Source organism: Penicillium robsamsonii, assembly GCF_028829455.1.
Source record: "Penicillium robsamsonii strain IBT 29466 chromosome Unknown utg000004l_segment0_segment0, whole genome shotgun sequence".
NCBI classification, from domain to species: domain Eukaryota; kingdom Fungi; phylum Ascomycota; class Eurotiomycetes; order Eurotiales; family Aspergillaceae; genus Penicillium; species Penicillium robsamsonii.
In genome coordinates, this window is record NW_026643222.1 from 1,139,927 (window position 1) to 1,165,013 (window position 25,087).

Genomic DNA, 25,087 nt, shown 5'->3' on the forward strand with positions numbered 1-25,087 from the left:
GCCATTTCCATTGTCATTGCCTTTCCGCGTTTCCCTCGGGGGTCCAATATCCACTACCCAAACCAGAAAGAAGATCAAGGAAGTTCGTCAGTATCAACAAAATACAATACCGAGGATCATCTAGGTTGGTTCATTCCTCGGAAACTCCAGTTTCGGGCCGTGGAACCGGAACAGATAAGATTGAGAGGCACCATGTGGACGGGTCGATATCTTACCTGAGCCCCATTATTATGGAGCAGGCCGAGGTAGTCTACCTCGGGATGTACGCCTGTGTGGAGTTTAATATTAATTAGAAAATCTTTATAGGACAGAAAGAATAAATAGCTCATTTAGTTTCTAAAACTATAAAGGATTTGTCTTCAGCGTCACGCTGGAATCTCACAAACACATCTTCATTGATATTGCATCCTCCATACACAATGGCAGCTTTGAAAGAATTCGATGCGAGCGAAGTCGCAACTCACAAAACAAAAAATGATCTTTTTGTCATTATTCATGGAAAAGGTAATCCTTCCCTTCCCAAAATATCGTGTGTAGTCTTTTAACATACCTAGTGTACGACATCACAAACTATGTGCGAGACCACCCCGGTGGTGCGGATGTGTTGCTAGACGTTGCCGGTTCAGATGCAACAGAAGCATACGAGGACATCGGTCACTCAGAGGATGCAAATGAGATTTTGGAGACATATCTAGTCGGTACTGTCAAGGATGCACACGAATTTGTTCAACGCAAGGTTGTTCGTGTGATCAAGCCAACCTCCGAAACAGAGACGTCCAAAAAGTCATCCGGCGCCCTCAAAGCTGCAATAACAATTACTGCCACACTTGCCGCTGGTTCGCTGGTTTACGTCTCTTCCAAGAATCATCGAGCCCTGACCGAATTCATTACAAAGCACACCCCGGCCTCCCTACAACTCTCTGGGGTTCGCCTCCCATTCAGAAGCCTTCTGCGCGGTGGATTTGTGACCGGAGTCACTGCTGCCACTCTAGCTTGCACTACGATCGGCGGTGTCATCGGAATCAAACTCTCGAAGTTCACCGAAGTCGAGTCTGGGTTCACAAAGTACCGTCCGTACAAGAAAGCCTCGACCATGAAGAAGCAGGACCCACATCTTGTGAAGGGCTTCCTCGAGCCCAAGACCTACAAAAAGCTCCCCCTCGTTCAGAAAGAGCAATTATCGCCCAATGTGTACCGCTTCGTATTCCAGTTGCCCAATAAGCGGGATGTGATTGGACTCCCCATCGGCCAACATGTCGCTATCAAGGCCATGATCAACGGTGCCTCTGTCTTGAGATCCTACACCCCGACATCCAATAACCTGGATCTTGGAAAACTGGAGCTAGTCATCAAATGCTACCCAGATGGCCTTCTCACCGGACAATACCTTGAGTCTTTGGAAGTTGGCGACAAAGTGGAATTCCGAGGCCCGAAGGGCGCGATGAAATATCACAGTGGTCTTTGCAAGAAAATTGGTATGATCGCTGGTGGAACCGGAATCACCCCGATGTACCAACTTATCCGCGCAATTTGCGAGGATGACCGGGATACGACTGAAATTAGCCTGATCTATGCCAACCGAAGCGAAGAGGATATTCTTCTTCGTCGGGAATTGGAGGCATTTGCGCGTGGATATCCCAAGAACTTCAAGCTCTGGTACATGCTTGACCATCCTTCTGATGAATGGGCTTACGGCAAGGGATACGTTACAGCAGAGGTCATGGCTGCTAGATTGCCTGGTCCAGCACCCGATACCAAAATCATGCTTTGTGGACCACCAGGTATGGTGAATGCTTCGAAGAAGAGCTTGGTGGCTGCGGGCTTCAAGGCTCCTGGCGCGGTCGGAAAAATTACCGACCAGATCTTCTGCTTCTAGAATGGTTCTGGTTATATACTCTGCTTGTTCCATGTTTATAGATTGTGCTGTACATTAGAGCTGTTTGTGAATTCAATGTATTTCTTTTTAATATATTTGAGAAATGTCTTAACATATCTATCATCTTAAGCCAAACAAATCAAATTATTAAAGCCCTGTGTCGTTAAGATAAAGGGCCGCATATGCCGACTATTCTTGTCCCTATAGATAGAAAAGTCCTACGGTCTACACACTTCCCTTTTTCCCTGCCGTATACGTATAACAGGTTTTAGAAGCCATTAACCGGTATATTGACTGGCAGAAAACTAGTAGGCTATGCGCAACCGGGGTCGCCTCCCTGCCCCAGGGCCCTAGGCATCTATCCATAATACAATAGATGATCATAAAAGCTTGGTATCACCATAATGGCTACGAACCCTAAGTACCGCGTAGAAGTCCAACTCTTAGGTGCAGTATATATAGAAGAATCTTACGGCTGGCATCTTAACTGAACGAAGAAGCCTATGAGAATGAGAGCTATGCGAGAAGCCGAGGAAGTATATAGGTCTAGGTAGGTATATGGACAAGGTAAAAGAAGGAGGCAACTCAATTATCTGGGTTGGTGCGATGACTTTCAAGCTTTGTCGTACGTACACTTGTAAAACCGAGAAAGTAGAGAGAATTTCTAAAAAGAGACATCCAACAAGGATATCGAGAGGACTAACCAAATGACATCACAAGGCCGCATAAGCCGACTCTTTTTGTGTTTCTATTCTAGACCTCTAGACCTCCCCGAGTGATGTTTTCTTACAGGTAAATAGTTAGAATAGTGAAGAACGAGTTTTCGCCACATCATGCCCATATCGAGACGTTCCGTGAGATTCTAGCCTTCTGCATAGTAACATTGCACCTAGATACGCAAATTGCCGGCCAATGGGATGGCAGATTTTCAAATCCTGCTGAATCCGGCTATTTCTGTGCAACTCCACTGAGAATATCTTCGTCGCTAATTGCCAAATTTAGATAAAGATACTTGAAATCCCTGCTCTTTTGACCTTCCGAGGTGAGGTAGACTCCGAGGTAGCGTTGGGCTAATCGGAAAAGTCCATGCTGATCCACAACCCGAGGAAAGGTGGATCCCGAACTATGAAACGGCCGGGATCCCGTCCTGATGACCATTGCGTCGATATATAAGTTTGAATTCCTAGATTAAACTGATCAGGATCGCAAACACTCAAACATGCCTGCTAAGCAATTTTACCTCCTTGGGGAGCCAGTCTCCAGAAACATCGATGTCGATCCCAAAAGTGATTTGGGTGAACTCAAGGACTTGATTGCAGCTCACTTCGCAATTGTTGAGTCAAGTGGTAAGCCTTGAAGAATTTCCCCCTTTGTTGTAGCTCTTAACAACTGACATGTGTAATAGGTATCGATTTCCATGCTCAAGACCTCCCACTGAACGAGATCACCGAAATCATTTTGGCCGAAACTCCCATCGCCATCACCATTGATGGAAATGCAGTCCGTGATCCACCTGGTCCGAAGGGTCTTCCCTACGTCGGAAATTTCTTCGAAGTCTACCCAGACCACCTTGGCAACCACCAGCGTCTCTTCGAACAATACGGCCCGGTCATCAAGACAACCAATCTCGGCCGTGTAACCTATCAAACAAATGATCCGGCTATCTCTGCGATCGTTTTTGCCGAGTCCGACTTTTTCACTAAGAAGATCAATTCGGCTCACCCCCTCTACCCCCTGAAGCAGCCCGAGGCGGGTGTTTTCCTGGGAGATACCGATACTCCTGAGTGGAAGGTTGCCCATAAGTTTTTGCCTCCCGCTCTTGGCCCTAAGGCTGTTCGTCACTATGCGCCTACAATGCAGAAGACAGTGGAGGATTCCTTCAATGTCTTTGACGACTTTGATGAGCAGGGTGAAGCCTGGAATGTTTACCAGTACATGTTGAAGCTCGGATCTCAAGCAGTTGGCAAACTCACGCTGGGCTTGGATTTCCAACATTTCTCTAATCGGGACGCACAGATGCACGAGATGGTGCATTTGATTGCTGGTGTTCTTTCTCTCAATAAGAAAGTCTCGTCCAAGGGAGATTGGTATGGCAAGCTGCCATTCGGTGATCCTAAGAAGCTCAAAGACTACAAACTTAGAGTCGAACAGATTGTGGGGGAGACAATCAAAGAAGCAGAACGCGGAGGCGTTGAAGACCTACCACTGCAAGATGCCGCGCTCAAGGCGTCTAACATGATCGGTAAGTGGCTACTACACATCACCCAGTCCGCTTCTCATATACATGAATTCTGACAAACATTTCAGACTATGCCATCCGCGCAACCGACAACAAGGGGGAGAAACTACCCCAATCAAGCTTGATCTGGGCTCTCGTCGTCGCAACTGGAGCCGGCTTCACAACCACCAGTTCACTTCTCTCCTGGCTCATCTACGGTCTTGTGACCTACCCCGGTATGCAAGAGAGACTACTCCAAGAACTCATCGACAACGACATCGACGAGAACACCGTGATCACAGCAGATGTCTCTGACAAGCTCGATTTCCTCGACAAGTACATCAAAGAGACCCAGCGTCGCCACAACCCCAGTTTCCAGCCTGGACGAACCGCCAAGGTTGACCTCATTCTTCCGGGAGGATACAAACTTCCCAAGGACTCGGTTATTCTCCCGGCCCTGCACCACATCCACAACAGCCCAGATCTGTGGGATAATCCTGCTCAGTTCAATCCCGACCGCTGGGACACCGAGGAGGTCAAGAACAGACACAAGGCTGCGTACATCCCATTCGCTATGGGCCCCCGCATGTGTATTGGATTCAACTTTGCCTTGCAGGAAATCAAGGTCTTCCTTCCCAAACTCATCTTCCGGTATAAGTTCATTCGCGAGGGCAATGAGCCCATCGAGTATGATCCTATGTTCCAGTTGATTCGGCCCAATAACCTCTACGTTCGCGCAGAGAGGAGAGTGAAGTGGCCTCCCAAGTCGGAGACAGCGGGAACGGAGAATGTTGGAGAGTTCCAGCATGGATTATAGATGTGCAAATATCAAGTGAAGGCTTGGGTAGCGGCAATTGTTTTTAGAGTATAGAAATGTATATTATTTCGTTTATCAAAAACTACCCGTATTACAAAGAACTTTCCATCTAGCAAAGTAGAGGAGGCTAGAAACAGATATATATGTCGAACCAAACGAGATGGAGCCACCGTAGATGTCACACGACGAATACACTAGAAGGTAGGTATAATGAAACGGGGACTGAAAGGTATCAAATCGAAGACATGTGCAATAAAAAAAAAGAATAGTGCCTGTAAAATGAAGCTGAGAATCCCCAGCATTCAAAATTGTGGAAATTTTTTAAGGGTCTCATCCCATCATCTTCTTTCTCATCGAGTAGTAACAATAACAACATTATGGCTCTGAAGTAACAGGCTTTGCCTCTGATGACTCCGGTGCGTCATTTGCAGGTGGTTCCAGAGCTTTACTTTGTGGGCGCCACTTGGTGAGGACTTTGACCGCAGCAGGTCGGGATTCCTCATCTGTTCGTCGCGGGTTAGATATATATAACCAGGGACATTAAGGGAAGAGTATACTTACAAGTCCGATAGACATCCTCTACCGTGTTCAAGCACATTTCTCGTGCTGGAGGTCGGAACATGATCAGATACCTAAAGGAAAGTCAGCAGGGAGGTTATTGATAGCGAAAAGAACAGATGACGACATACATCAATGATTGAACACAAAGGTTCACACGTTCCGGATCTTTCGCCAAACTGGCCACCCGCTGAGTGATGGAAATCGTAATCTCAGGGACTTCACTGAGAAAGCGGACCAGCACCTTGATATCTCGAGAGTCCAAATAGGCTAGGAAACCATCCAAAAGTCGGGTGGCCCAGGTATCATAATTTTGAGGCACAGTCGGTTCCGATCCTTCCTCGGTGTCATCACGCTGATTGGCAGCACTCTTCATTTGGATCCGGTCATTATACCACTCTTCATTGAGCCAGATGATGGCAATGTTAAGTCGGCCTCGAAAATCTTCCAAGATGAACCGATAGAGCGTCTCGCGGATCGAGTCAGCAATAGTTGTTTGTCTACGTACGGCATCTCCTTTGGCTTGCTGGTCATTTTCGAGACCGGCAGGAGCCCGTGTAGCCAAACGAGCAAGAAGAACAGACCACGCGTCCCGATCAAATGTGCTGCCTGCTAATCTGGCGAACCCGAGCTTTTGTTGGCTTTGACCCTTGGCAGGCGCAGGTGATGTTTCGGCGGCGTTCAGCATACCGAACACGCGTGCAACAGCACTCCGTCCAATTTCTCCAGCCTCTTCTTCGGTCAATGGAGGTGGCTGTGGCAGGACAAAGGGACCCAAAGAGACCAGTTCTGGTTGAAGATCTGCTACCTCCGCCGCAACGGCACTGGCCTCTTCTGAAACAACAGATGCTACGTCCATAGGCTGGTATTCAGGCTCATAGTCATCATCCTCATCCTGGGCAGCAGCTCTCTGTTGCTGCTGCCGTTGCAGATTTTGATCTTTAGTGATTGTCTGATATCGAGTACGAACAGCCTAGGGCCATGTCAGCATATAATCAAGTTTCACCCTAATGACAATACTCACATCGACAGCTTGTGCAAGTGTTGAATCATGTACCTGCGACAAGAGAGGTACAACAATCTTGAGGACTAGATCAATTGGCAGCTGTTTTACGTCGAAGGAGGACAGCCCGGTATCCTCGGTCAAGGTGAAGAGTCGATCAAAGCTTGCAGGCCCAGGTGCCATTGGAGGAATCTTAAGCATCGGAGGAGGCAAAGCATTGAGACGTGCCCGCTTAGCGTTGTCAAGCCCATCGGTAGGTTCATTTGGCAATCCACGTTTCCGCGAAGCGTCATCGGTGACTTCAAGTCGTGATTGCATTAGACGTTCAATATACATTTGCATCCGACCAGTCAGGGGGTGGTTCGGGTTCCTATGAAAAGTTAGGTCAAACCACATCTTTTGTAATCAGGAGGACAACATACTTTTTCAAGACATTGATTAGCAGGGCTCGAGCTGTGCGCTCCATTGACTTGACGCTGACGCGAACTGTCGGAGTAAACGGGGGGCGGACGTGCTTCGCCGGGTAAAACTCCAAAACTGCATTAATGATCTTGTTTGCTATGGACTGGCGCGTCCGGATGAGGGGAGCGAGGCAGTTTAAGGTCGCGTTTACAAGAAGAGCATCACTGGCTTGTGTTAGCGTCACTATGAACTCGTAAAATGAGCTCATTGATCTTCATACCTAGTCTCTTCTTGGAAAACGCCGAGTAGTCGATCGAGGAGACCGGAGGATTCCGCTTCCAGGTTCGGTATTGACAGAACAGCATGGTTTCGGGGGACAACGGCCAAGGATGTCTCATTCTGCTCGGGTCGCTGATCGAAGTTAATATCAATATATTCGAGCCTCTATAACTTGCAAAACATACCCTGGGGTCTGAGATCAATCCAGGCGTCTGAACCTGGACCACGCGCTGGATGAACTTGGCACAGCAAAGCTTAACCGGGCACGGGAACGAGTCCATTCGCCTAAGTATATCCTGCTTGATCGCGCTCATCGTCTCCCATGACTTGGCATCCTGTGGATGGTTCACACTGCGGGTATTGTTAGTCCTGCGCCAAGTTTGCGTTGGGAGCGCGCTGCTGCGTCGCAGCCACGAAAGCTTGGGAATAACCTACACATGTCTGAAGACGAGGGGATACAAGCTAGCTGAAGTCTGCACTAAGCTCTGTAGGACTGCTGTGTCTGTCTCCGGTAACTCTAGAATCTCACGGATTGTCTGCAGGACATTTGGTGCCAGCTGCTCCTTCTGCGCAACAGCTAACATTGGACTAGCGAAAGTTTCTGCCAGGAAGTTTGCACCCCATCTTCGCAACTCAAGTCGTGTACTAGCTCCAACGATAGGGAGGATGCCGTTAACGATCTGCGGGTAGAAGGCGGCATCACCGAGGACGAGACTTCGGGCAGCATTAAGCTGAGCGACCTGGTCGACGACATTGTCCATTGGCTGGGCCATTGTAGCTTTGATGGGAAGGGATCCGGTACGGGACGGTCGTGTCGGATGCGAGTTGGAAGGCTAGGTGTTGGGGGAAGGGAAGGCGTTGGTGGACGGACGGGACACGGACGCAGTTGCAAAGGCAACGCGCAAAGGCTTGGGGTTGCGATAGCAAAACAAGGAAATAGCGGCAAAGTAACACCAAGGCTGGAGAGGATAAGTGGTTATGCGATGGGTGATGAAAGAAGGGCGATTGGGAAACAGCCGTCGAGGATGCGATAAAAGCTGCGCAGCCTAAAAGGGTGGCCGACAAAGACTCCGATGTATGTGAGCTGCGTATATCTACATACAACACTCGATTCACTAGGCTTCAAGTCTCTCTGTGCTTCAATGATTCGGAATTGAATTCAACCAGACTCTCAATTACAATAAAAATTCTCGATCTAATCTCAATAGAAACATCTAATCCCGCGTTGTCTGGGCCTCCAGCGCCAAGACCTTTCCTTCGGGTCTGCCTGTATGGGCCTCAACTTTCTTGTCTCTCACGTCTCTATCACCAAATACTCTCACCATGGCTACCGGAATGTATGTATCCTCTCTATAGACTTGGAAAAGTCCCATTCAGCTAAAATCATGCCTCTGTGACAGCTTCAACTCCACCTACTACGGCAAGGACTACCGCGCCGGTGCCGCCCTCCTGCGCGCCCGCCGCCCATATCTGTTCAAGAATACCCTCACAGGCTTCGGACTGTTCGCATTCACAATTGCAGTCTGTGAGTAAACCTTGTGGCACATACCGATGTTCCGCTTCAGCCCTGTCCCTATCTTCGAACCGCAAACGATCATGCCACCAGGACTTGCCCGCTGAGAAGTCTCCATGCGGGCTCGATATACACAAGAGACAGGACATCATGCTAATATGGCTTCAAATTCCAGATACCTATACCCTCAAGGCTGTCGGCCAAGAAGAATTTGCCGACGTCAAGGTCCCCGATGCTCCCGCGGACAAGAAATGAAACACGCTCAACACCTACCGGTACTTGGTGATGGGTTGACGCTGCAATTGGGGGTTTCGGAGTCTTCAGGGAGACCTTGTTTTTCAGATCTGCAGGATTAGCGATAATATCAGCATTTGTGCTGCCATATACAGAAAGAAATGGCTTGGATTATAGGCTGCACAATGAGTTTGGGCTACCGATGTCTACCGTTGCTTCGCAGCGTGCTGCTGTGCTTTCTATGTGCCCTAACAACCTTCATGGATTCGGCCGTCTGATCGCCACTCTAATCATCGAGTCGCTCATACCACGTAGGTGAAACCGACAGACAGCGATATAATAGCCTTCTGATAAGAAAGGTATTGATATATTTCTAGATAACTAGACCTAGAGTATATTCGGTATGGTTGTAACGCACAGTACAAATGGCCTGCTATGCCAGAGCGAATCATAACAGCCAAGAAGACAAGAAAATGCAACATGAATCTAGAAAACAAATATCTACTCGGTTCGCAGAACACGAGGACCCTTGTGCTTAGTGGCACGCTTGCGCTTGAGGCCCTTGTCAAAGGCAACCGCGTTGCTGTGATCACGGCCGAGGTTATCCAAGTCCTTGACCTTGTAGAGACGAACGATCCAGTTCTCGCTGGTAAAAGCCTCTTCCAGTGTGTTGAGCTGAGGGCTTTCCTTGGGAAGCTTTGTGCCACGGACACGGTCCATGGCTTGACCAGCCGGGAAGAGCGACTGGTAATTGTGATAAGACATCTTGTACCTGTTGATGGAGTTAGCAGTGACTTCAATAATGAAAACGTGGGGTTCTTACATCAAGCTGTTCTTCATGGTAGGAGTGGCCTCGTCGTCGACACGGTACTCGCCACGAGCAGTGAAGTAATCGCGCTCCTTGACCTCATCTGGCCAGATACCTTCGGCAATACGAACCATCCAGAGGAACTTGTTCAAATCGTCACCTGAGTAGCCGAGTAGTCCACCAAACACGACCAGCACGTAGTCGACATCATGCTGTCGCAGAATGGGGTAGCTGACTTCCTCGCGCGAGCTCATTGCCTTGCCAACAGTGGCAATATGGGTGTTGTTCCAGGTATTGTTGTCGACTAGAGTGGGGCGGTCAGCCATACCACCAATTTGGTAGCCATAATCCCACCAGGACATGATCTTGGCATTGTCAGGGGTGTTCTGGCGGAGCCAATAATAGGCCTCGCGGTAGTCATCGATAATGAACTGGCTTCCATCTGGGAGCTTGCTAGCCAGAACCACTGAAGGGGAGGAGTATGCGTTGGAAGTAACCCAGGTGCAGTGTGCAACAAACAGAAGCAGGTAAAGAGTGACCGAGGCCACCACGACAGACTTGGAAAACCAGGAGTAGATACCGACAACGGGGTTCCGGGTTGACCGGAGTGACTTATCTTCCACAGTTGCCTTGGCCGTGGTTTCAGTGGTTGGGGGAGTGGGGGTCGACGCAACCAGGAAGTTATCGAGAATGCAAGACAAGGCCAGAGCAGCCGCAACACACACAATGGGGGTCAAGGTCAGCATCAGACGGACCATGACGCCGGCAAAGTAGCTAGCAAGGACCGAGTAGATGACCACAAAGACATGCTCATCCTTGAGTTTCTGGAAGCACATGAACACGCCGGCCGGGAACAGCCAGATAAGGAAGTTCAGGTCGAAGAAGAAGGCAGGCCAGGCGGTAGGCTGGTGCTCAGAGACGGAGGCAATGATTGGAATATGAATCTTGGCGTATCCAGTATCCCACAAGGAATAGAAGCGCCCACTCCAGGGAGCAATGACCCCAGAGACCGACAGCAGGACAAGACCACCAAATCCAAGGCCGAACGTGAGCAAGACCATAGAGGTGAGGAGCTTCTGGAACTGCTTGCCGGGCAGATACGCTCGGATGAACTCAGCAAATGCCACTAATTGGATCAATCCGAAGACGCCTATCGAATAGTTAGAATGAGACTGTATGGCTCAGAATGCAAAAGCCTTACCAAGTGCAGACATGTGGTCACTGTTGCGAATAGGCAGGAAACCAACGAAGGGGATCTGCATGCTTCCCAATGTTCCCAGGGCATACCAGGTGGTGTAGCTGATATAGACACGGGTGCTGTATCGGCCCATACACAGAAGAACAAAGACATGGAGAGGGATCAGGTTGGTAATGAAGACGTATCCACCCCAAGCAGAAACCATGTACCCATAGAACAATGCAGTCAAGGCTCCCCACATGATCGAGCCGTTCTTCACGGCCTTGATCCAAAGGTAGAATGTGAACACCAACAGGAAAATGGCAATAGCTTCATTATCGTAGCTGCCTGCCACAGACCGCGAGATGTAACCGGGTGTAATTCCCATAAAAGCAGCGGCCAAGAGGCCTGCGGAGGGAGAGTCGGACATTTCAGAAGTCAGGAGATACATCGCCAGGGCTGTTAGTCCAGAGAATCCGGGGGCGAGCATGACACAGATGTTTCGAATGTCGACGGGGATGGTTAGGAGACGAAGGACGTGGTAGATCACGCCGCTGGTCACCATCAAGCCAGGGTACAATGTACCACCAGTAACACGACCAAGAGGGTGCCATGTTCCTATATCACGAGTATTCCATCAGCACAATGTCGTCTATGCTACCATGTGGAGGAGATGGATTATGGGGAAGGGGCCTTACGGTCATCAAACCAATCCCAGAAGCTATAAAAGCCATTTTCGACCAAGTATTTTGTCGCACGGAAGTTAAACCACGGATCGACTAGAGTAAGACGGTATCAATATCTCATTTGTATGTTCGGGATGTTGTCGAGCTGGTCATGCAGTGCAGCAGCGCAGGGAAATCATACATTCGTGGATGATACTTTCAAATCCTAGAAGATAGTTAGCATGCTGATCATCAAGGATCTCAATTGAGACATACTAATAACACTGAACAAACGGCTGGACACCGCGGCGGCGGCAATGGTACAAAGAATGATAACCCGCAATAGACCGCGCGTGTTCCGGCCGGAGCTGCCTTTCAGCACAACATCAAGCGAAGACGGGGCCATGATGGCCTTGAAAAAGGAGCAAAGTCCAGAGTCAGAAACTCAAAATAGAAACATGAAATCAAGGAATGAATTGGGCTGAGATACCAGTGGTGAGGGCCGTGGAGAGAGATGGTAAGAGCAAGAGCTGCGCAAGGTGGTCACTTCTGAAGGTCTTGGCACCGGCGAGAGGCGCCACCTCCGATTGCTCCCCGCAATACTACAACTCCTCAATAATCTTTGTTTAGAGATATTTGGACTAACTTTTGACTCAATATACTTACCACTTTTGAGTACACTAGTATCTCAACAGCAAAACGAGACATTGCAATTAATCTAGACCTCACATACCAACATGGAGCTTCCTCCACTGACAACGGAGCTGCTCTCACAGCTGGTGGCCTCCAACGCTCCACCATCACAGCTCTTCGAGGCCCTGTCGCGATATGAGCTTCAAGCATGCCTCATTCCTACCGGAGGTGACACCACACTATTGAGCCTGTTCTACTCGAGCTTCTTTCTCGTCCATCTTCTTACCGACCAAGTGTTAGTTGTTCAGTGAGAGTGTTATTGATGGTTGCTAAGAAACTTGGGTTATAGATCTGAAGCTCGCGCCTTGACAAAACGAATCCCAGAGGCCCTACTGCAACAGGATCCTTCTTTACAGAACTGCTTGACTTTACTGCGAGCGGTATGGCAGACTCAACACGGCCAGGTTTACCAGATACTCCGAGGGCTACCATGGCCAGACATCTTGCAGCCACTGGTTCGGAGATATGAAAGTATGCTTCTCACGAAAATGGACTTCTTATTTCACCAGGATCATAGATTGACCAGTTATTCTACAATTAGGCTTCTTCCAAGACAAGACCTTGATCGCAGTGAGCAGGTCTTACGAAGCGATACGACTAGCTACAGCAGCAACCCACCTTGGCCTTGACGAACAGCTCGCCAAGCAGGGAGATCCCAACATAATATCGAATTTCACGAAATGTGGATGGACATGGGATCCGGAATCAAAGCTGCTGCATCCCAAGCCCATAGTCGTATCGCCCACGGAGACTCAGTCTTCCGACGGAATCCGCAAGGCGATGGCAATGATGGGAACGCGTGCAGTTTAAACTTGCTTGGAAATCTAATGAATACAAGTTATTCGATAGGTTCGATCCTCTGTCCGAGGACTACGCTGCACGCGGCTACATCCTCTATCCAGGATGTGGAGTTGCGAGGACCGAACACCAAACCAAGATCGGTCTGGTATGTACTACTAGGACCATTGTTAACGCCGGAATGCATAACACGATCTTTTTGCTCTTGCTTGTGGTCCAACTGTAGTGTACAGGCGCACGACTGCCCAGGGTATGTACAGGACCCAGATAAAACGTCTAAAAATGAGAAACAAACATCATTCCATCTTGCGCTCGCAATGCCACAGCTCGGGGGCAGATTAAACCCAAACAATCGTACAATAAAATGGAGCGGAGTCGAGCAAAACGCGTCTAATACCCTGGGGGAGGTGCGATTCCCGCAAAGAGATCATTGCGTATCATTCCTCCTCTATACCATCCGTAACCCTTACTCTCCAAGCTTAGCCTTCAAGAAAGCCTCCAGGTCGAACTTGGGATCCTCGAAATTCGTGATAACTATGGGATTTTGTTAGCACTCGGGGTTTCTGGAGGTGTGCGGCGACTCCGGATATCGTTGTATTTATCCGGATCGAATTATCGGAGGGAATCTAACGTACGTCCGCTGGTCTGTGTCTTGATCTCTTGCTGGGGCTGGGTCTTCTTCTTGTATTCGGCCTTGGCCTGCTCGATCAAGCGCTCCTTGCGAGCGTACTCGTGCTCGATCTCTGCGCGCTTGGTCACTGAGTTGAGAGAGGACTGGTGGTAGACACCGTAAACGAGACCGGCAACGAGAGCCGAGTAACGGAGGACCTGTAGATTCGTAGACGTGGTCAACAGCCGTCGGGGGAGAGGGTATCCCTTAGCCGGTACTCACATTGACACCTTGGCTAGCCATTTCTGCGAGGTTTCCGGAAGACGGGGATTAAATGAGGGAATTAAATGTGTGAGAAGGAGGGACCGTGCAACAGGTGTCAACCGTCAATGGCAATGAATCTCCGGGTTAGTCAAATGGCGAGGTTCAGTTCATGTTCTGCGCGCGCGAGTTTTTCCGGACCGCTCCAGAGTTCCCGAAGACGGAGCTTAGTCATCCCCGTAAATAAACCCGCAGTGGAGGTACTACACTTGGACGTGGACGCATTTGGTCTAATTCTCTTATGATTTTGCAAGATGTCGATGCAACAACGTAAGGATGAAATCCTTGCAAAGCGGGCCAAGCTTGCCGAGCTCAAAAAGCAGCGCGAGCTGCGCCAGAAGGAATTCACCTCCCGAACCAGTGTCGGGGATGCTTCAGAGGTAAACGCAGCATGTGAATGAATGACGGAGCTCGTCCGAGTCTAACAACCTTGCTAGATTATCTCACCAATACCAAGCCGCACAGAGACTAGACACGACCTAGATGACTTGATCTCTCGCTTGGTCGACCGCCCAGCATCAGCCTCCCTCAGCCACGGCGCCGATAACCAGTCTCGGAGAGGAAGTCGACCAACCTCCGTGTTGAGCGCGAGCCAATTAAGCGGGGAAAATGCAGATACATATGCAGCTCCATCGCGACCACAATCCCAGTCCATTGCTGTCCAGACAACAGATGAGCCATGGATGTCTGCAACGGAAGCCCCGCAGGCCCCTGAACTTGAAACGGAATACAGACCCGCACCCAAACCTGAAGTTGTCACCTATAGCAAGGCCGTGCAAACGGATGGACTAGATATCCAGCCGGAGACTCCTGAAGAGTCTGTTGCTTCGGACGATGAGGAAGCACCTGGTACTACGCAGTCGAGCAAGCGTCTCAGTCGACGAGACCGGGAGCGAGACGAGGAAATCCGACAGAAGCTTCGCAAGGAAATTGAGGATGAGCTTCAGGCTACCAAACAGGCCGATAATAATGAGAACACAGCTGCACAATCCGCAAAGCTCCGCTACCCTCTACGCAAACTCGACGACGACGAGCTGAAGGCAGTCACATCGTCAGACGATTTCCTGGACTTTGTGGAGCGCTCTTCGAAGGTTATCGAGCGAGCTTTAGATGAAGACTACGATGTACTGGCAGACTATGAGCTGGGTGGAACTGATGGGCATCTGCAAGAAGATGAGGAGACTGGCAAGAAAAGGAGAGGAATGCACGAAGTGTGCCATTTCTGGGACGAACGATGGAGCAAGAATCGCATTATCAGTGATCTAAGCTTCTCTCCCAAGGCAAGCTTTCAAAATCCCGTAAAAGTGCTTTGGCTCATGCTAACCTTGACTTCCAGTTCCCTGAATTGTTGCTTGCATCATACACCAAGAATACTTCCGCTCCTCACGAACCCGATGGCCTTGTTCAGATCTGGAATCAACACTTGCAATCTCGTCCGGAGTATGTGTTCCACTCAACATCCGATATCCTTACTGCAAAATTCTCCCCCTACCATCCAAACCTTGTTGTTGGAGGCTCCTATTCAGGACAGGTGCTTGTATGGGACACTCGTTCCTCGCGCGCTGGTGGAGGCTCTCCAGTACAAAAGACCCCGCTATCAGGCGGCGGACACGCCCACCCCGTTTACAGCATCTCAATTGTTGGCACACAGAATGCACACAATATCATGACCGCCTCCACGGACGGTGTGGTCTGCGGTTGGACAATGGACATGCTCTCTTACCCACAAGATCGTGTGGAACTGACTACACCTCCCCCATCTAAGACCGAGGACCTGGCTCCAACCACCATGTCATTCCCTCATACTGATCCTACTTTCTTCATTGTTGGTACTGAAGAAGGAGTCATCTACCCATGCCACCGATACGATCGGGCCGGAGCCAAGTCTGGCACAGACCACCGCCTAGCCTACAAGGGACATACAGCACCAATCATGTCTACCGCATTCCACCCCGGTCGTGGGCCCGTTGACCTTGGCGATCTTATGCTGAGCTCCAGTCTGGACTGGAGCGTGAAGCTTTGGCGTGTGCGGCCCCCTGCGACGACCGCCTCTGCCACATCTGCCATGGCCCAATCCCAAGTCGTCTCGCCCATTCTCGACATTACCCGTGACGATGTTGTCTACGATGCCCGCTGGCACCCAACCCGACCTGGCGTGTTCAGTCTTGTCGACGGTGCCGGCAACGTCGAAGTCTGGGACCTCGCCTCGGATACCGAAGTGCCAGTGGCCCGTGAAGTTGTCGACAATACCCATGGCAACATCATGTCCCGCAGCCTTAACAAGGTTGCGTGGGACGAGCGCGAAGGACGCCGCCTGGCAACTGGTGGCCTTAACGGTGTCGTTACAGTCTTTGAAGTGGGCAAGGGTCTCTGTGGGCTGCCAGAGGAAGTGCCGGCAGACGAGTGGACGGGTATGAAGCGACTTGTGGGAAAGCTGGAACAGAAAGACAAGGATCGGGTGGCTTAAGATTACCACTCCAAGGGCTTGTGTCTTTTCCAATGATTGTGTAGTTTTCTTCTACGGGCCGACCTTCCCCGTCTACCTTTTTCCCTGGGAGGTCTCCCGTCTTGCTTGCCATATACCCCCTTCCCTTCGATCGCATAATTTGTGCATGTGCATGTATCTCATCGCCATTGCAATAGAAAAATGTCACTATGTTCCTAGATCCTTCAGCTCTCTTCATCTCCAACTAGAACCACGAGGTTATACCATAGATATCCTGAAGACTAATAATAATGAGAAAGACATGAAAATAGACCTACGGTTGAGACCCAAATCAGACGCCACCTTGGACACCTGGACATGGGAGATATTGCTGCCAATGATGTCTCCCCGGTGATACCGAACAGCTCTCAATAGACACCTAAACCTGCAGACTTGGCATCTGAAGCTAGTAAAGCCATCGCAAGAGTCATAACAGGGCTCTCATTGTCTATCCCTATACTCTTACAAATATCAATCATCCCAACGCATCACATGTCTCGAAGATCTCGACCGACAAGAGCAAACCAATGCAGCAACAAACAATGTGTATCCATCCAATACTTTGTCCATATCGGCTCCATTATATCCCAGGATTCGTCACGATGATGGTGACAAGGTTGATATATGGGTATAAAGGGCAGATTATTCTTATTGCCGAGATCAAATGTTGGATGAGGCAGACTGTTTGCAACCCTGAGATCGGATATTAGGGCGAGATTGTATTTGTAATTCCAAAGCCTCCGGAGATCTGGAATTTGAGTCTGGGGGAGGGAAACGTGGGGAAGCCAAGCATGCAGCCAGATGGTAGGCTGTTTCCTAAGACGAAGGAAAAACATAAGCGAGGCCAAGAGCCACTTCGGCACCTCCGCGCATACGATGTCAATATGGCTCTGGGACCCCTTTGAAGGTCTACGGGTATATCTGGGGATGAAAGGGCTCTTTTTTCCAACCAATGAAGTCGTTTTGAATACCATGGAAGACAACCTTGAATCTAACAGACTTTCAGCACCTATGCGGCTCGTAGTCTCTAATAGATTTAGGTGATTCTCCCGGGCTCCCTTTTGAATGATAGCAAATTGTCTTCATTGCAGCGAGGTTCTATCCTCGGTTTATGCAGCGGGTGAAGGCCGGTGTCGATGACTATCTGATCCTACTTGCCCTGGTACGTATCCTGTTGATATAGTTATTTGAATACAATCATACTAATGTCCCGCTGTCCAGACCGCAAGCCTAGGAAAATCTCCTCTATATCTATTAATATATAACAAATGGGCCAAAATGGCATATGATACCAATTAAGTGTTGGATGAAAGGCGACGCCTAGAAAGCCCGAAAATGTAATTTGGCTTGTCATAAACCAACATGTATCTACATAGCACAACATTTGAAGACTTTCAAAGAGGTATCCGTATATATTAAACATGAGTTGCCGAGGTTTCATATTTGAATATTGTCAATAAGTGTATCTAAAGCCAGACTTTTCGATTTCATACGTTAGCAAGAACATGAAATCGACCGACCATTGGTGAAAATCACTCACCACACCCTCAAGGACTTTTGATCCCCGCCCTTGTTGCCGATTGGCAATGTAAAAGTAAACTGTGAATGCGCCCACGATCGCAATGAGAAGAATGTGGGAACTAGTAATGTTGTCAGCCAGCAGCCCAACGTTCAATAATCTCTTACACCTACCCAATTGACACCCAGACTGCAGTCAGATATTGCGGAGCTTCTTGCTGACGGACAATATAGCTGCCTGCCACACCTCCCAGTCCGTTACATGCAGTGACCGCCGCCGCAGTTACCACTCGTTTCCACTGGCCAACGACATTGTTCGCCTGGAAAGCATTGAGGGCAGCCCAGTTCGAGATATAAGCACCGGTTGCCAAGAAGGTCCCGATGTATCGCACTGTCACAAGGTTGGATGCGGGAAGACCGAACATCAGGAACCCAGCTATGAGAACAAGGGCATTGAAGACGATCAGCGGCCCACGAACGCGGTAGTAATCTCCGATAAGTGATGTGAGGATTACCGGGATTACAGCATAATAATAGGGCTAGTGAAGGAGTCAGAAAACGAAAGTGCGGCGCTTTATACTCTGGATCAACTTACCGGCGTGGAGAGCAGAATGGATTTATTCGAGCTGAATCCCATACCAGATTGTAAGATGATGGGTAGGAAGTACGATAAAGCAGTTGAAATGAGATTGAGCAAGAAGAACATGACTGCAAAGCCATAGATCTTCGGATCCTTGAAGTTAGCAAGAAGCGTGCCCCAGGAAAAAGGTTCCGGGATAACATCAGCTCGATCATCCTGGATTCGGCGCGTTGCAATACGTGTTTCCTGGTCCGAAAGAAACCAAAAGCTGCGCTGGGAGTTCTCGGGAAAGTCGACCATCCACCAGTAAGTAATGAAACCCAGGACGCAAGTAATGAGACCCTGAACAATATACATCCAGCGCCAGCCCGCTAAGCCAGCCACGCCGTTCAAGTGATTGAGACCGAAATTGACGATATTTCCAGTCGCCAGAATCACAACTTCCCCGGACTGCAAGAATGCAAATCGGAGCTGCTGCTCTCGTCGCGGGTACCAGGCGCTAACCAGGTAGGTCAGACCAGGGTAAATACCGGACATAGAAATACCGAGCAGCACACGGAGGATAATCATCTGTTGCCAGTTGCGAACGAAAGCTGTGCATAGTGTCAACAGTCCAAATGCGAATGTGATTGTCGAGAACCAGATGCGTGGACCGATAATGCGAACTGCCACTGTGCATGGCAGCTGGAAGACCACACTGGCGATGGTGAAAATAAAAATCGAGACAGAGTACCGATTCCCTTGGTTCAGATCAAGATCATCTAGCATAGTCGTCACCGAGGCCGAGGATAAAATGCCCGAGTCTAGCAAATTGAGACTGCATAAAAGCCCGCCAATGCTACAGAGACGGAGGTCGACTTTCCATCGTACCCGCTTCTCCAGAGCGGCCCACTCATCCCCGCGCTCTGAAATGAGTTCGTTTTGACCATCTCCAAGAGGGGTCCGATCGAACATCCCACCGTCCAGATCGGTAGTTTCTGGCTTTGGCTCCGGAGTATGCGATTCTCGGCCCGTCGATGTCAAAGTGAGCGAGAACTGGCCCTTCTCTGGATCGCCCATCTTGACTGATTGTCTGAACAATCAGGCCAATTCCTAATTTCTCTATGTGTAACAAGATGAGTTGGGGATGTAATTTTTTTTTGGTTTTTCCCAGGATAAGAACGTGATAGAACCCGGCCGAGTAATGCGCGTCTTAGCGTGCATGTGGGATCTCGGATTATCAATCCAGATAAGTCGGGACCATTCTTTTTTCTGTAGTTCATAGAGAGCTCTACGATCAATTGCAGTCATTTCTTCAGACTCGCGCACAGAGAGATGTGACCGGACACATTCGGGTTTGCCCCGCGAAATATCTGCCCCTCTTTCTCATATATATAACCAATATAGAAAACCTACATACACTGGAGCTTTAACTCATTGAAATTCCCAGTTTACACGAATTTTATCTAGGATTTCAATACATTCTCTGATGCATGTCCATCAATGAAATGACCTTGTTTCTCTCTTGAATGGCAGCAGAGAATGCATTACACAAGGAAGAAAACATCCGGCTTCGCCAATTCAATGCTACCGAACACAATACTATCACAAAAGAGATGTAGGAGAATGTAATTGAATCCACAATTAAAGGCCTAGAACCTAGGGACCGAAACCCCTTTGATCAACATTCCGAAGGCCCAGATTGAAAGGGGTCCGAGACCGCCGACAACAACTCGGAATCTACGAGGGATCGGATTGATACCTTGAGAGAACAAACTGAAAGCGTGAGAGAACAGACCAATAAGCTAAAGATGCAAATGGATAATGTGAGAAAGGTTATTCAGGCCGTAAGAAAGAACAAGGGAGTCTCAAGCTCGAGCGCAAATAGCTCCAAGGTATCTATGAAGGTATCAAAACCTGGTATGCAAGCCTGAAGAAAGATATAGAAGCTTGCAAGAAGCGTACGGAGACCTGGGTAGATACCATACGTCTCAAAGCTTAGGGTGGAGGGAAATGAGCTGGAGGCTACGGAGAAGGAATTTGATATCATTGACCGAGATGGCTCTGACACCGAAGTTCGTGTTGAGGAAATCAAAGCAAGAGGATGTTGAGTGGCACAATGCTTATGGAATTAGTTCCACTTCTAATCCTTGCTCATAGGCACTCCGTACAGAGTACGGAGTACTTAGGGGTGACGATGAAAAGGCCACGATTGTGCGTGGCTTTTGGAGGGAGAATCGTGGTCTTGATCTTTTTTGTGACAATCTAGGACTACCTACAGTCATATTTCATGAGTATTTGCACCCCAGTACTTCTAAAGGCCGAAGACCACTTTTGTTCTGCTGGTACAAAATTTCATAATTATTCAAAACCAGTCGTAAGTATGCTACTTCTTGTCCTTAGTGACTTCTTATATCTAGTGCAGTATAGACTCTGCCAAATGGAGGGTTTTAAGCAGAAAAAAAGGATTAGTAAAACTTTAGAGCTACCTACGGGCAGCGGGCTCCTGGAGTATATACTAGTAAGTGGCTTTGTGACAGCGACTGCTGCCCCTTCATTCTCTCGGGACATATTTTCCGACGAGCCTGACAACACTCAGAAGTCCAGCCGCGAGTGTATCTAGATCATCGGATGAAGCTGCATTTCTCAGTTCCATGAGCTTCCTGAATTCCTCCAGGCCATGCTAACTCATCTGCTTCAAGAGCTTGGGGAGGCCATCCCACTCTTTTCCTAGTGTTTTTAATCCTCTGGTCTAGGCTCTATGTTGACATAGTAACATTTACTGTGGTGATGCCGCTGGCTTTTGCATCAACAGCGAGTCCTGTGGAATCTCTTCCTTTGTCTCGTAGAAGTCGTCTTCCAGGGATAGAGACCCGCTAGGCTCTTCTTCAGAATCCGAGTATGCTTCTGGTCTTGATGTCTTAATAGGCCCCCAGAATATCATGGAAAGCGAGTTCCCCTTTTAACGATCATATGTTGTCGCCAAGGGTAGAAGTCGCTACGTATTAGTTTTCTCGAATTTGCTGGGCAGCATCGAGGAAGTCGCAAAAAGCGTGGTTATCTTCACAACTAACGCCAGGAATATGTCGGTCTTTGCTATTTGTAATATCTCGCATTATACTTCGTAATGACAACCAAGGGAGCTTCAATATCTGGAGAAGCTATATCAGTAGAAAGGAAGTTCTTCAAGCTGCAACACCGGCCATAATGATTTACCCTACGACGACAAATATAGGAAAAAAATTGCAAATCCCTATCAATAATGTTTATAATATCCTAAATTCGAGATAAACCGCAGTAAATTCAGCGGCACTATATTCAATATGTTTATGTCTAGGTACAATATGCGGCGCTGTACGCTAGAACCTACAAATTCTTAATTAGGAAGGCACCGTCGAGTGCACGATCAACATCAGAGCTTCTTCACCGTTGCACCTCGCTCTGATACTGCTAGTTTTCTTATTTTCAACAAGCCCCCGATCAATACTTCGCTATCAGGCTTCAAGCTCCCACTTTATCAACAATCACTCTACAGCTATATCATCATGGCAGTCTCAGTCACGCATAGCGCGTCCGACCTCTTACTAGAACCTCTCCCTAATCTCGACATTCCCACTCGCCGCACTGTTAGCCACGCGTTGCACCGGATCAAGTTCATCGGAGCTCTGGGGCAATGGACCCACTTCAAGACAGAAGTCGCGAACACCTACAACAGCCAGACATGGAACCCGCGCGAAATAGCGTCTAGATTGACAGCCAACTTCCTCGCCGGTTCAGTCCACGAAGAGCAAGTTTTCGTGAGTGACGAGCGCGGTGTGCAAGGCAGACTCGAGGGACGAGCAGGAATAGCTCTAGGAGCTGTCTTCGGGGCCCAGAACCATGATATTAAGCTAGGTGCCTCTAAGGGTGCTTTGCCGCCGTATCCAGGATACAAAAAAGCCCCCGACTTTGTGCTTATGACCTCAGCTCACGAAGCAAAGGTTGTGGGAGAAGTCAAGGTTCCCTGGATACGCGAGCACAACCTAAGGAAGTTGATCACTGAGTTTGAGTCTGGGGCCAAGCAAGATAATTTGCGGCATGTACTAGGTTAGTCTTATGAGCTATTAATAGGAATAAATATACACTGACGCGTATATATAGGCCAAATTGCGGAGTACATGTTCGACTCACGCTTGAAGTATGGGTTCTTGACTACGTACGAGTATACGATTTTTCTTCGAAAGGAGGAATTCGGTCGAGCTTGGGGACTGGAGTATTCTCCGGTGATTTACCACAGTGACAGAGGAAGTACTTCAGGCAGGACGGTGTCATTTTGTCAGAGTCTCTACCATAGTGGATTATTAGCCCTCGCGGACTCGAATTTTGACACTAGCACAGGCATGCGGAACCAGAAGTGGACGGCTCCCTTATAAAATGCCACAGTCTTATCACCGAATTCAACATAATAAACGGACAAACAAACAATCTTGCTTCCTCCTCAGCTACCATTGCCAGCGTGAAGTATCTTTATCCCAGTCACTGTCACGTTCATCCGTAGACGGGTCCGGCTTGGCGAGATCGAAATGCGCAATCCAGTTGGTACCGAAGATAATCGGACGTTCGGGCTTACCGGCCTTCTCAAAGGGTCCGATAAAGTAGCTATATGGAGTAAATTAATAAGTTCGTCACCTTATCGTCGGGATAATATAGCAATAACGTACAGTCTTTGCGTCTTCTCGTGCCAAACTAGGCTGCTTGCCCCGCATACACGGGGGAACCACCCGTTCTCATGCAGCTTACTACGTAGTCGACAATGATTAGAGTATCGAATACAGAAGAAACATCGACTTACGGTAGAGCCTTAAGGAAAGCCAAGCGAACCTGCTCCCTTTCGTAGCTTTGAAGAGCCCAATATGGGTCAGCGCCATTGCCGTCTCCGAGGCGCAGCCCTGGGACGATCTCCCACACAAGCCAGATAATGAACCCACCCGGAACTAGCCCCGAGCGATCCTGTTTATCGGTCTTGTATCCGAGAAGCTTTGGTGTGTCACTAGAGCCCTTTTCAGTGAGGTCCCGGTAGGCGATCAATTCTGGGGGGTTATATGTTGTGGTTTGTCGGCTTCTGGTATCCGCATCATCCATTTCAGTCTTCCGATGGGGAACTTGAATGTAGATGCGCATGAAGGCTTCCCTAGTCCGGGCTCTGGGATCGCAGCATAGATATTTAGCCGAGGCGAAAGAACGGAAGCCATACTCATCGTTTTCCTCCTCGTTAACCTGATAGTCATGCTCGTTCAGCTTCTCAAGAATCTTCCACCGGGAAGGGACGGGTTGGTCAAGGCTGATGATACTTCCAGGGTCAGGGCCCTTACGGAACCAGGCTGAGTATAAGGACGACATTGGAGTTACTTTGGATGCTTTAAAGATGGGTTTCTTGGATAGGTTACGAGGTTGAGTAGAGGAGCATTAATGTGAGGCTCTTATGTGGGGCAGACTGGCAGCTATTCCCTCAAAGTCAATACTTGATAAATATTGATCTCCGTGCCCTTGCCCTCTTACCCTCTTGCTCGTACCTACATGGAATATGTTATGCCAGGCCACGAAGGCTAATCCCGAATCTCCTCCACCCCATAGGTAATCCTCGCTATGGGTTATGGTATATTTATCTTCCTGCACGAGCTAGCCTATGGCTAGTATCTATCCGTCACGGCGATTGGTCTTAATGTACCCTCGGCATTACCCAATGTTATTGCCTGGATGAAGATTCGACCATTTTTATCCTGTCGTGTTTTGGTATTTTACATTATCATTGTTATTCTCTGTTGCCCGTATTAGGTTATCGAGATCTATGCTAATTTCACTTACTTCAACAATATTAATAATCTGTTTCGTACGACTCGTCCGCTTGAGCCAATTTTCAGGTCAGAGAGAGTGACTATCTTACATTCCGTTCAAAAAGTTTCCCGACACACTAATTTTTAGCTCGTTTTTATAGAACACGTCCCAACCCCCAATTTTTATTTTTTTTACCTACACAACCATAGAACACTCCTTTGGCACAGTTATTAGTGGTAACCGAAGACGAAAGGCAGAGCTATCGCCTAAGCAGCGCTGCTATCGTATCTGGCACACGCCTGTACTAAGCTGGCGCGAATTCGACTGCGCACGCAGTACAATTTATGATTCACTCGAACGCTTCAAATAGCACAACACCGTTAAATCCCTACCTCGCAGTGGGCGCCCTACCAAGATTAGCCCTCGCGCTGTACGCTGGATATATTAAGTAGCCCGTCGGAATCCTAACTATAGCTACCGAAGGATTTGTGTGTTTTGTCTGCAAAAAAGGTCATATTGACTGGAGCGAGTAGACGAGACAACATGTGTATTGGATGATGAAGGGAAAATTGAGCACTGGGTTGAGATATAAAGACCGAATTGGATGCTAGGCTACTTTTATCACGAAGACGGCGTGCGAGACTTGACTTTATACCTCTCATCAGACCGATTATACCTTGTTTAACGCAAACGTTTCTCTGGCAAGGTGGCATTCAGACGAGACCTAGCTGCTAATAGA

General features: G+C 48.6%; 11 protein-coding genes across 11 annotated transcripts; 6 read left to right on the top strand and 5 right to left on the bottom strand.

The window, feature by feature from the left end:
* Positions 1-419: 419 nt before the first annotated feature.
* On the top strand, positions 420-1,876 carry N7447_007931 (Cytochrome b5; the record flags this gene model as incomplete). The annotated part of the gene is made up of 2 exons (XM_057232193.1): positions 420-504; positions 555-1,876. The coding sequence occupies 2 exons, from the start codon at positions 420-422 to the stop codon at positions 1,874-1,876; spliced, it is 1,407 nt and encodes a 468-aa protein (XP_057083958.1).
* Positions 1,877-3,095: 1,219 nt separating this feature from the next.
* Positions 3,096-4,911, top strand: N7447_007932 (cytochrome P450; the record flags this gene model as incomplete). The annotated part of the gene is made up of 3 exons (XM_057232194.1): positions 3,096-3,222; positions 3,282-4,118; positions 4,184-4,911. The coding sequence occupies 3 exons, from the start codon at positions 3,096-3,098 to the stop codon at positions 4,909-4,911; spliced, it is 1,692 nt and encodes a 563-aa protein (XP_057083959.1).
* Positions 4,912-5,286: 375 nt separating this feature from the next.
* On the bottom strand, positions 5,287-7,926 carry N7447_007933 (RNA-processing protein PTA1; the record flags this gene model as incomplete). Its single annotated transcript, XM_057232195.1, has 8 exons — positions 5,287-5,414; positions 5,473-5,543; positions 5,601-6,442; positions 6,494-6,842; positions 6,895-7,098; positions 7,155-7,285; positions 7,339-7,504; positions 7,589-7,926. The coding sequence occupies 8 exons, from the start codon at positions 7,924-7,926 to the stop codon at positions 5,287-5,289; spliced, it is 2,229 nt and encodes a 742-aa protein (XP_057083960.1).
* Positions 7,927-8,476: 550 nt separating this feature from the next.
* On the top strand, positions 8,477-8,921 carry N7447_007934 (Coiled-coil domain-containing protein 56; the record flags this gene model as incomplete). Its single annotated transcript, XM_057232196.1, has 3 exons — positions 8,477-8,490; positions 8,554-8,678; positions 8,842-8,921. 3 exons carry the CDS (start codon positions 8,477-8,479, stop codon positions 8,919-8,921), a joined length of 219 nt encoding a protein of 72 aa, XP_057083961.1.
* A 480-nt stretch (positions 8,922-9,401) lies between these two features.
* N7447_007935 (dolichyl-diphosphooligosaccharide--protein glycosyltransferase subunit STT3) lies at positions 9,402-11,956 on the bottom strand (the record flags this gene model as incomplete). Its single annotated transcript, XM_057232197.1, has 6 exons — positions 9,402-9,672; positions 9,724-10,858; positions 10,910-11,503; positions 11,584-11,664; positions 11,753-11,776; positions 11,827-11,956. 6 exons carry the CDS (start codon positions 11,954-11,956, stop codon positions 9,402-9,404), a joined length of 2,235 nt encoding a protein of 744 aa, XP_057083962.1.
* A 331-nt stretch (positions 11,957-12,287) lies between these two features.
* Positions 12,288-13,053, top strand: N7447_007936 (CSN8/PSMD8/EIF3K family protein; the record flags this gene model as incomplete). The annotated part of the gene is made up of 3 exons (XM_057232198.1): positions 12,288-12,478; positions 12,533-12,714; positions 12,785-13,053. The coding sequence occupies 3 exons, from the start codon at positions 12,288-12,290 to the stop codon at positions 13,051-13,053; spliced, it is 642 nt and encodes a 213-aa protein (XP_057083963.1).
* A 454-nt stretch (positions 13,054-13,507) lies between these two features.
* N7447_007937 (ATP synthase subunit e) lies at positions 13,508-13,954 on the bottom strand (the record flags this gene model as incomplete). Its single annotated transcript, XM_057232199.1, has 3 exons — positions 13,508-13,575; positions 13,677-13,869; positions 13,934-13,954. 3 exons carry the CDS (start codon positions 13,952-13,954, stop codon positions 13,508-13,510), a joined length of 282 nt encoding a protein of 93 aa, XP_057083964.1.
* A 272-nt stretch (positions 13,955-14,226) lies between these two features.
* On the top strand, positions 14,227-16,439 carry N7447_007938 (uncharacterized protein; the record flags this gene model as incomplete). Its single annotated transcript, XM_057232200.1, has 3 exons — positions 14,227-14,352; positions 14,410-15,270; positions 15,309-16,439. 3 exons carry the CDS (start codon positions 14,227-14,229, stop codon positions 16,437-16,439), a joined length of 2,118 nt encoding a protein of 705 aa, XP_057083965.1.
* A 1,471-nt stretch (positions 16,440-17,910) lies between these two features.
* On the bottom strand, positions 17,911-19,614 carry N7447_007939 (putative MFS transporter; the record flags this gene model as incomplete). The annotated part of the gene is made up of 3 exons (XM_057232201.1): positions 17,911-18,097; positions 18,150-18,514; positions 18,571-19,614. The coding sequence occupies 3 exons, from the start codon at positions 19,612-19,614 to the stop codon at positions 17,911-17,913; spliced, it is 1,596 nt and encodes a 531-aa protein (XP_057083966.1).
* A 2,465-nt stretch (positions 19,615-22,079) lies between these two features.
* N7447_007940 (uncharacterized protein) lies at positions 22,080-22,946 on the top strand (the record flags this gene model as incomplete). The annotated part of the gene is made up of 2 exons (XM_057232202.1): positions 22,080-22,620; positions 22,675-22,946. The coding sequence occupies 2 exons, from the start codon at positions 22,080-22,082 to the stop codon at positions 22,944-22,946; spliced, it is 813 nt and encodes a 270-aa protein (XP_057083967.1).
* Positions 22,947-23,015: 69 nt separating this feature from the next.
* Positions 23,016-23,913, bottom strand: N7447_007941 (uncharacterized protein; the record flags this gene model as incomplete). Its single annotated transcript, XM_057232203.1, has 3 exons — positions 23,016-23,172; positions 23,235-23,312; positions 23,366-23,913. The coding sequence occupies 3 exons, from the start codon at positions 23,911-23,913 to the stop codon at positions 23,016-23,018; spliced, it is 783 nt and encodes a 260-aa protein (XP_057083968.1).
* Between the last annotated feature and the right edge of the window lie 1,174 nt (positions 23,914-25,087).